The sequence below is a fragment of the Pholis gunnellus genome (genome assembly GCF_910591455.1).
Source record: "Pholis gunnellus genome assembly, chromosome: 17".
NCBI classification, from domain to species: Eukaryota; Metazoa; Chordata; class Actinopteri; order Perciformes; family Pholidae; genus Pholis; species Pholis gunnellus.
The window spans coordinates 13,011,738-13,025,186 of record NC_136544.1 but is presented as its reverse complement, the minus strand read 5'-3'; the positions used below and the strand labels follow the sequence as shown (position 1 = coordinate 13,025,186).

Genomic DNA, 13,449 nt, shown 5'->3' with positions numbered 1-13,449 from the left:
GTTTAGATATGCAAATTAAGCATTATAAATGCAAACTTTTCACTCGTCTGAAAGAAGACATACTATGGGGAAAAAAAGCCAAACATTTCAAATTTGACCAGTGAATGACTTGTGAGGTTCATGGACAAGGGACAGCAGTCTTTAAAGGTCAAAACTGCACCGTTTTATAGTGTTGTTTTATAAGCTCTCAAATATATATTTTCTTCCCAAATCTATTGTTCATGTGCTTTTTAAACTTTCATTGCTTGTTCTCTTTTTATCACTTACTTTATGTTTCTCAACTGTTTTTGTAGAGCATTTTCAGTACGGCACAATTACAGAACATTGACCTTCTCGCTACAAATTACTTTTCCTTTTTATGAAAAAATATTGTATCGCCTATACATGCATCACAAGACACTCCTTGTCAGTTATGTAATTTGATTGGTTTTAGACCGTATGACCGTACTATTGTCATATTCAAATGGATGGAAGGTAGAGATTTGAAAAATGTGAAACATAGCACGTTTGTTAAATCTGGGTTTGTTAAATCTGGGTTTAATTACGTTGAATTGTAGACTTTGGCTGAAGCACTAAGTAGAATATGGCGGCATTCAGGCCCTCTTGTTCGTTTGAATGAGGCCAGTCCAGCTGCGCACAACGCAGGGACCTCCAGGAAAAATTGCAGAAACGCAAAAAAGTTGAATCTGGCTCAAATTATGCCGTGTTGCAACATGACATTATCTGGCAAGCCGCCGTGTCAGCCAATCAAACACATCCAAGCGCACAGTCCTGGTGAAGATAAAGAAAAAATAGTTCCCGTCATGATGAATCTCAATTTAACCAAGAAAACAAGGACAAAAACAAGCAAAAATGCCTGTAATAAGCATCTAATGTATTCCCCATTCCACTGGTAAGAAACATTTTGCCCTGATTTGCCTGATTTTCATCTGCAGACAGGGTTTTGTTTAAATTGATGCTGTGGTCGCCCCCCAAAATGTCGAACCAGAGTTTGGAGGGCATGAGACCAGCTATGACAGAAGCACCGAATATCCATCAGATTTAAATCCTCGTCCATTAAAACAAGGCCTGATGTGTCTGATATCTCCAGGCAGGATTAGCAGAAATACGCCCTTTGGCGCAGCTCCATTTTTGCTAGATAGATGAAGACTGCTAATGTTGCATGGTGTCTGCAGAATGGATGTGCATTGATCTCAATGTGCTGTTTCAGTGGGCAATACAGAGCACATACAGAGCGGTGTGTTATTTGTTACCGGGCAGGACTCAGGCAGCACTGAGGCAGTGGTGATGTACGTGAGTGTGTTTCGTTGTAAAATGTTACTGTATTTCCGTCAGCCAGCAGCAGAATGAGCAGAGCTGAAATGTGTCACTGTGGCCCTGAGACCAAATTCACTGCTGCATCATGGGACAGAACACCTTGGACGAGGGAAAACAAACCGTCCTCTCTGTCTCTCTCTTTTTCTCTCAGTCGTTCAGAAAGCTAAAGGGTTAAAGAGACGTTACATTCATTCTATCCATCCAGATAATGGCTAACAGTAAGTCATCAAATACCATTAATAGTTAATAGAGGACTATCTACTCATAGCAGAAATTTCCTCTACCTAATATTGGAAATGTGATTACTAGATTAACGACACCTTAGAGCCATTATGTTTTTTGTCTTATATTTTTGTGAAGCTACAATAACAGTCAAGTCTACCATTAATAAATATTCAACCAACAATAAGCAGAGATAGCCTACTCATCCCAAGACAGATCTGTGGGTTGACTTCCATAGCGAGCGCTGATTTGTAGGCGGCACTGCCAGGGTGATTCTTGGCACACACACAAGAAAAGTCAGACGGGGCTGTTCGTTTTAGGAAAGCCCCAAATCCAAATGCCTTTGAGACGTTTCTGCATATTGAACTGTAAATGACAGCGCCGTTTTAGCATTGCTTGAGAGAACCGTCGGGGGCTCTGCCTGAGTGAATCACCCCTCGAGGTGAGATGTTCAGTGCCCAGACTCTGACTGGATGTCTCTGCTTTCTGGAAAATGACTACCAGCGGGACAAAGACGCAGCTGTTCAAAAATCCTCACCGTTTGCGGCAGTGCGCAACAGAGAGCGTCGATAAAGAAATCAATGTCAGGCATTTGAAGCTTCACCAAGGATTCATCTAGTTGTTAGTTTAGTCTGTAGCGCTGTGGCTCATAAAAGTCATTGATAGATGGCGGTGAAATCCTGTGAGTCAGGAGTCAGTCACTTACAGTAGCTGTATTTTTTTTTGCATGAGGGAAACAATCAACATCTTTTTTTGAAGCTGGTCGCTGCTTTGTGAATACTGTTTGCTTTTCCACCTTGTTAGCCAACCACTTTGTTAGCGCTCAAAGCTAGCTAAACGGTCCCTTGTGTGCTCTCCAGGCGTGTTGACATTTTCAAGCCTCAAAGAGTCCCAATGCGGGTAAGCTGGTCACCAAGGAGACAATGTGTCCCCCAACAACTGAGGGTTGGGGGGGGGGGGGGCTGCTGGTGGCTGAGGACTCAAGAGGAAATACAGATGGGTTTCCCATTTTTGTCATACTGGTACACCAACATCTTGATGCAGTGGGAGTTGGCTGGTGAGATCCAGGGGCTGCTTGTGATGGAAAAGTTGTGGCTGGCATAGAACGGCTGCGGCTGCTTGCGGCAGTGGACCAACGCTCGCAGGACGTTGGCCGCCATGCCCCGGAAACGCTTGCTGATGAAGCAGTAGAGGAAGAAGTTGACCCCAGTGTTGAGCAACGCTAGCATGTTGGCCAGATCAGTGAGCACGTGGAGCAGTCGGCCGGCACCTTGTGAGGCTGGAGGAGAGGAGTAGAAGTGGTAGAGGATCATGAGGGTACGTGGCGCCCACAAAACTGCGAAAATGGAGGTGATGGCGAGGAGAATGGCGGTGGTCTTGCCAGTAGAGTAGCCGCGCAGACGGAAGCAGCTGCGGCGTCTGCGCAGCTTCCGAACAATGACAGCGTTGAGGGAGAAGAAGACCATGCAGGGGAGGAGGTAGACGGTGGCGCAGTGGGCCCACACCAGCACATGCTGGGCCACGGTTCTCCTGTTGACCTCCTCTCCTCCTCCTCCTCCTCCTTCTCCTCCTTCTCCTCCTTCTCCTCCTCCACCACTGCCCACCCCAGGCAGGCTGTGCCACAACTCAGGCCACCAGTAATAAGGAGCTGCAGAGATCAAGCACCCAATATACACAGCAAATATCACCTTTCGTGTGCGGGCCGGGAAGGAGACTGTATGGTAGCGCAGCGGGTGGCACACAGCAATGTAGCGGTCAATGGTGAGAGGCACGGTGATCCAGATGGAGGTGTGGATGGAGGAGAACTCCAGTACCTGCACTGCGTTGTTTAGTGACGGAGGCAGCGCCGTACCCAAAATGAAATCCTCCAATATGAAGTCGACAAAAACAATGAGGAGCAGGACCAGGATGTCGGCGGCTGCCAGAGCCAAGAGATAGTTGTAGGAGGACTTCTGACGACGCAGCACCAGCTGGGACAGGATGACCACTGTCAGGATGTTAGCTGGGAGGAGGAAGGAAGGGGGGGGGGGTGAGGGAAGGTGATTGAAAGCAGGAAGATGGAGGAAATAGGGAAATGATGGCAAAGGAAAACGTATGACGAGATTGGAAAACGAATGGGCACAGATTGGGGCAGGGAAGGAAAGAGAAGAATTGAGTGTTAGTGAGCAGGCAGTGGAAAAGACATAAGAAACATAATGCAGCAGATTTGTACTATAGGTGCAGCCAACACGAAAGAGTGACTGCTCTAACACAAACGCACAGTACACAAAGATTAGAACAGAACAGTATTTGCATTATGTTGAAGATTTTCAGCACCATCAACAGCACCAAGCACACATTATGGAATCTGTTATCGTCCCCAGTCAGTATGCACCACGTTCAACCAGCTGTAATCCTTCCTCTGTTTATTGCTCCCTTCCCTTTCCCTCTTCATCTACACCTGCTGTGCAATTCCAGCAGCATCTGCCTCTGCCTTTGGCCAAATTGTTATCTTTAATAAAGAGTAAAGCCACAACAAAAACAGGACGGCAATGTGCAGCATCACAGCCTTAGCAGTCTGCTGATTTCACTACTGCTTGCTACTCTGCAGCTGGCAATTTAGTTCCTAAAGCAAAAGCACGAGGACGCCCCCATCTCTCCCTCTCGTTTCAATCTCTCCTCCAAATTCCCGACATATACCCTCATACCTTCTCTCCCATGTTGCCAAAATAACGTTTCCCTCGCCACCTTCTCGTTCGTTTATTCCAACTCTATCACTTTCTTTCAAAAACAGGATAGCTGACTGGCCCAGGAGGGGGGGACGGCTACTCTCATTTTTCGCTAAAAAGGGAACGTGGACACAAAGGCCTGGATGTGATTTATTCCACTGCCGCGTCTACCAAAGCATGACCTCTGTGCGTCTGCTCCAGACAGGAGGAGCACGGCTCTCTGCCTCTCGGGGGGAACTGCAGTTTGGTGATTGTATTGAACGGAAACATTTCACGTCTTTTTTTCATTTTTGTCCTACTCTGTTACATTACTGCATATTATTCTCAGGGGATTCCCATCAACAGACAGTTGAGTTTACAGGTTGTGAGCTTTCTCAAACCTAGAGAAGACTGTAAACAAGATGCTGGCTGTGCTCACACTGTAGTGTTGTTCGGATGTAAAAAGAATAAAATATGTGAAATGAATTACTGTTATCAACGGCACAGAGAACTCCTGAGTAGTTAAAGTACTGTACTGTACAAAAGTGTGGGAAAGGAAGGGAAATTTATGTTTTTAGATAATTTCATAATGTATCAGTTTAAGATCATTTGAATGATTAACTTACAGTATACTTATACAAAGTTTCATTAAAATAGTTTAAGAAAACTATTTTTCTTTCTTATACATAAAAAATGTTTTTTATGACATTACATATCGCATACTTTTCATTTTTATTTTTTGTACATACTGCAGCTGCCCTTACAAAGTATGTACTGTTACATGCAGTGTGCGTTCTATTGAGACATTACTTCCTCATAACATAGCGCATCTACCTTTGCTCAAATATCTTAAGCACAGAGGATCTTGGGTCAGAATAGCCAGAAAAGGATGCTTGCTTACATACTGCATACAGGACATCCAGTTATTTTTTGTGTATTGCATTTGACATACTATATGGATATTATATGGGTATTGAAATGCAGGGATTGTGATGTATTTCCCTCAACAGAGACAATTTCTTTTTCTAAGAATTTCAAACCTTTCTAGCAGTCTTCTTTGCCTTTTCTTTGGTGCACTGCAACTTTCTTTTTACCGTTTCCAACTTTGCACCAGTGGAATAGCACGAAACCATTCGCAGGACTATCAACCTATTTCCATATCAGCAGCATGCAGGACGTACTGTGAACCTTTCCTTATAGAAACATTACTGCATAGCGCTTTTAGGGGCCAGAAACTGGACCTTAAATTAAGATTATTTCAAATGAACTTCAATGTGCAAGATCATTTTTATTCGTTCCTGAAAAGCTGAACTTGGAAATAAATGGTTTCCATTCGAAAGCAACATCCTGCAAAGCCTCTTATATAGTATTTGTATTTCTATTCCTTTAAGGAGACATTGGTCAGCACATTGCACATTAAGAACATGCAATACATGTGTGACAAGTGTAAAATTCAGTGGCGAAAATCAATACTATAAAGATTCCTATTTCATGCTGTATTAGTTAAATTACCTGAACTAAAAATCAAATACGCACATTAATCTGTTAATCTTTTTCTGTTGCCAACCAACCCCATTTACTTGCTGGTGCAGCATGAAGACTTGTCCGATCTGTTTCCTCAGATGTCTCTGACATCGATTTACATCGCAGCATCTCTGAGACATCAATGCACTTAGCAGCTGTCACTGCCCATACAGTGTGTGTGTGTGTGTGTGTGTGTGTGCGTGTATGTTCTGTAGTCCTGTCCCCCTCTGCAGTAATAGATCTTGGATTGGATTAAGTATGGCAGCTGAGAGTCTGGTACATCACACTTCACAGCCTCAACCACTGTCAGCTGATTACAGATTTCAAAGCCGGCTCCAGATAATGACTAAAGATGTCCTTGCCAGACTGGAGGATGTGCAGCAGAACACATACACACACAGAAATATTAACACTTGCACACAAACAACATTAGGGATGCGCCAATATATTAATGTACAATCTATCAATAACATAAATGAGACGTCAAAGCAGTTTACAAGACTCGACAAGCCAATATATGTGATCATGTAGGGCTGCTGGATTGCACCACATGCTCCACATTCACAGTCCTCCTCGCCTGTACACCACACCAACCTCTGCACAGGCAAGTTAAATTGCTTTCATGTCGAATCTTGTTCTTCTGTGTCATTGATTCTCTGTTTTCAGCTGCAGTTTCTGTCCGTTTCTTCTTCTGTTCTGGTGGACTGATTTTTTTTTCGATCGAAGCAAATTAATCCACAACACATTTAATTTGAGGTTAACCTTGGACTGATTTTGTATTGGAAATATTTGTGCAGACTGTGGGGTCAAAATGTGGTAATTTCAATGAAGAGATATTAATGTCACTATGTTCACAGTGTACGTTTCAAGGTCAGATGACAATATATATTGGTTAGACCAAACTTTGGCAATAAAAGAAAGATAAAGGGAAACTTCACCGATTTACAAAGTCTGTTTATGGCTCTTTGGTACAACAAAAGATAAATAAGCCTTACGTTTTGCTGGGTCGTGAAGTTAGAAAGAAGTGAGTTTACCAGACCTCTGTATCCAGCTCCTCATCTCTGCTTGAGTTTAGCGACTCAATGCGACATTAGGCGCTACTAGCTTAACACACCCGAATCTCCGACAAAACTGTTGGTGGTTTAGGTGCATTGTGGGAAATGTAGAAGCCAGGTTTTGAAATTGAACATGTATCCATCAGGATTCTGGCCATGTTATAGCAGTGCATTGCTAAATCGTAACTGAAACTGTTTTACTATTTCTTGATTTTATGTTAATTGTTTTTAGCCTACTGCTTGTTGCAGTCATACTGACTCTTTGTATGTGTTGTTTCCCATACACCATCCTCTCACAGCTGTCAGTGTGTACTGTACACACACCTGTAGACTCTTATCGGGTTTATCCATATGATCTTATCAGTGTTTGTGTTTTTTTGTACCAGGAAAGGTTTGCTGCTAAGCTCTGAGCTGCTCATAAACGTCACGGTGTACATCGCCTTTAATCCATAGCCTCACTCTCTATTGTACCTTTTCCCCTTCAATTCTCTCACTTTCTCTCTTCTCTTTTCGCTGACCGCTAAACAGAGAGGGGTGACATGAAATGGAAGCAGTAAGGCGTCGACTGTCACCGGGTATTATTCTGTTTGGGCTCCCCGGTGAGACGGGGCCTTCTACAGACAAACAAAAGGGATCCGTAGCGAGCTTGACATTTCCATTTAGCTTGAGCCAGTTTGTTGTGCATTCAATTCAATTGACTTCTGTTCTTTACGTTGTCTCGGGACCCAGGTAGGGGAGAAAGCTGCACATCCGTGCACACACAGAACAGAGACTTGAGGACAACGCATACAAAGAGGCATCCGTGCACACATAGAGAGACGTGTATCTCATGCCTGGACACAGAGGCACATGCAATGTGTCACCATCTTTTTTTTTTCTTTTTTTCTTGCGGGGAAGAAGAAGTGTCTCCAGCAGAGAGGGGATTAGAATGACCTGTAGGACAGATAATGGGCTGCTGTGTGTTTGTCCGTCTGTCTACATTTGTGTATGTGTGTTTGCATGGGTGACCCTCTGTTTGTGTGGGAGTGCTTTTGTGTCTGCACTCCCCCTGCTGCTCCCCTAATATGACGAGGGACAGGGCCATTGACGTTGTTTAGTGGGAAAAGAGAAGGCACAGCATGCTCCCCGAGGTGTGTAACGAGGCTGACTCATCCCACCACTAAAGGGACGTGTTCAGATGGGCTGTCGACAAATGACACTGTGCATCTTAACCCCTCAAAACCGGTGGCAAGACATGAGATGATGCACACTATTCTTTGACGGCTTATCCAGAGGCCAATAAGACGAGATGAGTGGAGAAGAGACGGATGAGGAAATAGATGGAAGGTGAAGTAAAGTGTGGTCTGAGGAAGGTCACAGATAGTTAAAAAAAGAGAGAGAACGGAGTGGAGGATGAGCTGGAAACACACAGGATGAGACAGAGAGATGTATAGAGGAGGTGGGAGGAAAGGAAGAGAGGCGAGAGACAGAGAGGGGGTGAATATCAAAGCTTGCTTCAAAGGTCACAAGCACTTTGTTCCTGATGACAACCATTTCCCTTTTGTCTTCTCTAAGTGTCAGACCGGACATAAAGCAGGGCGATTCCTTAATTCCCCCCAAACGAAAACCAGGACCACATCCCTGCTGCAAAGCCGATAAAATTATGATTTTAGGGACATGTTTTAAAGCTGATTAAGATGAAGAGAACAGCCCAGATTTCTTCATGAATTGAAATCCTTATTATCACTATTGATTTGCACTGAGACGCTGGCTTGTAATGCTATGAAAATGGGATAATACCAATCCAACACATTTTACTGTGAGCATCAGCTTTATGTGTGCGGTCTGAGAGTCAATGAGGAAAGGTAGAGGGAGCTCATAAGAAAAGGAAAGATGCAATAAAGAATAGGGGCATATTAAGAGAGAGGGGTCCTGGTTGCTGCTAATGATATTGATGCTACTGCAGTGCTCTTCCTCTGCTCACCTCTTACGGCAATTCATTTTGAAGATGTACGGAGATGACTGTCCTTACATCACAGCTAACCGTGCTGCCAGTAATGAGACGCCGCAGACTGACAAACTCAGCTTATTGTGTTTAAAGGGTTCATAAACAAGGCTCACGATTATAATGTGATCTTCGATCTTCTCTAAATGTTTTTTATGGGGTTTCAGCTTTGAAAAAAAAACCAAACATGAATGGTGAAAGTTTGTTTGAGATTGAGGGTAGAGGAGAGAATTAAATGCAGAGAAGAGATTGGGAAGAAGGGTAAATGGATGGAAGATGAAACTTTGAGACGACGTCCAGATCACAGCACTATAATTGTCCTCAGATTGATGTATTACCGCTGTCCAAATACATGTCCAACAACACAGGGATTTGGGTTTCCAGCAGTGGTGACGGCGTTTTGTTGTCAACTGGTCAAATAAAGTCAACTCTGTCACTGCACCGACAACTTCTCTGATTTACTGCCTCAAACAACACCTCCTTCCTCTCTTGCCTCCTCTGTCCTCCCGCGCCCTCTCTGGCTCGTCTCCCCCACGACAAGCTGACACACTCTTTGTTCTGGAGACAAACCAGAGCTCACAAATGTCTTACATTTGATTTACTTAATAGTTGCTATCTTTTCCCCACTGTCCATGCTTCAACACATGCTTTCACGTCCTTTCCTCTTCGTCCAGTTTACACCCACTAATCTTAAACTCCACTTTTGGAGTGATGGTATCCGTTAACAAGCCCCCATTCCACCACAGATGCCCTGTTGCTGTTGCAGATTGACAGATCAATAGTGCAAACTGCAAACCACTTGGGCCCGCCTCTTCATTAAGTAGCATCTGACACCTGGTCTACACTGCCACGTGGAACAGAGAATTGTTGGCGCTTAACATCCCCAACCTTTTCCATGTCTTGTGGGTGGATAAGTGGGAGTGGGAGATGTTTTTCAGCTCTCATATGGGCCAGTCACACAGCTGACTGTTGAACAGCCACACAAGGAAGAGGGAAGGAAAGCACCGGCATACTGTGGAGTGATGTGAGTTCATGCATGTAGAAGATGGAGGAGGGACGCATACACATTTCTGCTCACACAATGTTCACACATCTCAACTCCATACAACCACTTGTTGTCACGTATTCAACCTTGAGCGGATTATGAGACAATGGGCCCCTGAGCACAGACAGGAGCAAGACTCACAGACTTTATACGTAGTTCTTTAGCCTATTTTTGCCGCGTCCTCCTTGTGTAGTTATTTTGATTATCGTTCATTTTGTGTCTCTTTGTAGCAGTTTTTATTGTTGTTATCGTGTTAATTATTGCTCTTGTTTTTCTTGTTACGACAGTCTAACTCTCTCCAGGGTTAAATGAAATTCCTTGCTTGAACTTTAATGTTTACGTTTTGTGCTTCATTCTACCTCTGCTCCACTGCAGTTCAGAGGCAAATACTGTTATATCTACTGATCTACAGATTATGATTTTGCACAAAAAAGATATAATCATTTTATATAAAGTAAATCATCTGAATTATTGTTCCACCACGATAATTTAGGCCATTAAATTACATAGGCTGGCCATCCTAAATCCCTCAAATCTACATTAAATGCTTAAACATCTATAGTTTGACACATCACTTGAAAGCAACAAAGCAAATACAACAACACATGTGCACACATACAGTACTGAGGTGTAACATCAAATGTGTATTTGATGGAAATATAAATGTAGTCATGTTATGTCAAAGAAAACATCCTTGCTGCTGTGGTGATGAACTTGATCAACATGATGCAAGTCTTGGTAAAAATGTCTTTTATGAGACCCTGATGACTAATTAAATAATAATTACAAATGTAGAATTATTAAATAGAATACAATAGCTTTTAATTGAATCCTCTTAGTGGCTTTGCGCTCTGCTGCAGAGACATTTTATCAGCATGAACACATTTGCAAATCATTTAAATGCAGGCCCCTTTAGGCAAAATTCAGACATCAGCCGTTATCTCGAGTTGAATAACACCTGAGCAGGTAGGATTTGAAATGTGTGCAGGTGAAAAGTCTGTTAGAGAAATGTTCAATTTGAACGGATATGCATGCAAGCAGCTGTCTCGGCCCGGATATTCAGAGCAGCTTCACTTGAACATCCGGTTACGTCACACACACACGTATGTGTCATGCTATACTGTACGAAGAGCAGGCCTCACTTCTGTAATCCCAGCATGTCAAAGACTGAGGCAAAGCACCAAAACCTTCATTGTGCTGTTTGCTATGCCAGCACACGTCTGTTCTGTCTCAAGCAGTGTGGTGTGGCGAGCAGAGAGAGAGAAAGAGAGAGAGAGTTAGCGATTAATTAAAAATGTGGCAATTCGTCTCAGCTCCGTCGTCTGTAGCTGCCCCCAGAGGTGCAACTTCACTGGCTCTGCTGCTATTAATCTCTTTCTCTTAATTCTGCTCTTCCTCTTCTGGGTGTCCTTGCCTCCCTTATACTCCATACTGTTCATCCCGAGATTTGGGTTAGTCATTTCCCTAGGTCACGCAGTAATCATTCCCCACCACTTGATGTGTGTCATCCATCACCTTCCATCGTCTCGCTTTTCATCCTCAAATCTGTGTTTTTGATGTGACCCCTCTCTGTCTGCTGCATAAAGGTCGGGAAATGTACGGACACGATGACGACGTCTCCCTGTTAACTAACTACCGAAACACTGGCTGGTAATCAAGGTAACAACCTCGCATCCATCGAGAGTGTTAAATCCGCGTGGGTCTGTAGGTCATGCCGCTACTACTCACGCGTGCCGCTCTCATGAAACATTTATGATTCAGCCTGAGTGGAACGTCATAAAGATTGAATAAGTTGTAAAGACGACTCAGGAACATAATTGATGCAACTTCTAAAGCAGGAGAAACTTGAAATGACAGAAGAGAGAATTGCTTGTGCAACACTTGATTTGCCAATCCAGCAAACATAATTAGGTGGGATTTTATCAGAAAGATAGACTTTTCCTTTTTCAAGGCTGCAAATCTTGTCTGCAGTATTGCCGTACAAAAGCTGTTCACTTTGCACTGCAGATTTGTTTTAAACCAGAACAGCGTAGGTTGTTGATAACATCTCACTCCCAATCTTTATCAAGAAAAATACATTTTAATCTTGTGTATTAAGACAAATAAGACAAGAAAAGCCACCGATTGTACTCATCAGAATCAGGGTTAAATAGTGAAACACTTGAATTAATAACTAATAATACTTGACCACAGAATGAGTCCAGCGTTTTGGTGATAGGCTGAAGCAGAGTGGATGTGTATCCGACCATCCAGAGGGCTTTTTAACACCTGAAACCCAACCTTCTGATGAGGCATCCACACCTTTTCTCTTTCATTCGACCTCCATGTTTCCTGTCTCTGTCTGTCCCTCTCACAGACACACATTCATAATCGCACATATACATGCACACACCACTTTGCTTCCCTGTGTGAGACTAGGTCAGCACTCATAGATCACGCTGTGGGAGAGAGGCAGTAAATGGGTCCGACAGTGAGTGTGAACGGACTAATCAGTCAATGGCAAGGAAGTGTCATAAATTCAGGTCATCAAGACAAGTCATGTAACACACTTGTACCCGAGGTCAAGCCTGAGTCATTACTTACATAATCTTTCATTCACACATAAACTAGAACTACTCCAGATTAAGGTGCTGTTTCACAGCTTAATAGCCATATTTAATGATGCTCTGCACATACAACTGCTGGTTTCCCTCTTTTGTTGAAATGCTTGAATATGTCCAACTAAAGAGACGGATGAACAAACAAACTCCAAAAACAAGCACAAGACAAAAGCATACGACGTACGTACGCATGCACAAGTCATTTGCCACAAGGTCAGAATGACAAATCAACAGTGTGTGTGTGTGTGTGTGTGTGTGTGTGTGTGTGTGTGTGTGTGTGTGTGTGTGTGTGTGCAAAGAGTGGCACTCTGGAGCAGCTGACACACTCATTCAAACCTACAGACAAGTGCACAACAAATCAAGATGCAAAGCATGACTCCTGCAACCCACAGATGAGCAAATTAACACAGAATGAGACATGCCTGTGATTAGACACGCACACAGAAACACACAAGTGTGTGTGCACATTTCTTACCTGGAAGGCCGAGACAGAGCAGGACACTGTAGTAGATGACAGGCAGTGGTCCGAGAGGGCATCCCTGGGCAAACTCAGTGGGATGCTGCCCTGGGCTCCAGGTGCTCCCATTTGGGGAGAAAACAGGGAAGATGTGGCTGTGCTCCATGGCCTCTTCCTCGTCCTCTTCCACAGCTGAGCTCAGTGTCAAGAAGCCTGGCCACACGAGCAAACCGCCTGGTCGCTGGTACAGGAGAGAGGGTGCTCTGTCCTTGGGTGCCAATCAGCATGAGTGTGTGCGCAAGTTTGCGCGAGGCAACAAGGTTGAGTGTGTGAGAAGGAGGGAGAAATGGAGGCGGGCGTGGAGGGAGACAACAGACGGGGAGTTGCGAGAGATGATATGTGTTAGTAGGTGATGGTGAGGAAGGAGGCGAGAGGGAGGTGTGAAGAGGTGAGTATGAAGGTAGAAATGGAGAGGGGAGGATGCTGCCTGAGTGTGTGAGCGAGGGGGAATGAGAGCGAGTCGAGAGCGCAGCGGGAGGAGGAGGAGGAGGAGGAGGA

At 44.0% G+C, this 13,449-nt stretch overlaps 1 protein-coding gene across 1 annotated transcript; it reads right to left on the bottom strand.

The window, feature by feature from the left end:
* Nucleotides 1-2,519: 2,519 nt before the first annotated feature.
* gpr139 (G protein-coupled receptor 139) lies at nt 2,520-13,057 on the bottom strand (the record flags this gene model as incomplete). The annotated part of the gene is made up of 2 exons (XM_079177541.1): nt 2,520-3,541; nt 12,910-13,057. 2 exons carry the CDS (start codon nt 13,055-13,057, stop codon nt 2,520-2,522), a joined length of 1,170 nt encoding a protein of 389 aa, XP_079033667.1.
* Between the last annotated feature and the right edge of the window lie 392 nt (nt 13,058-13,449).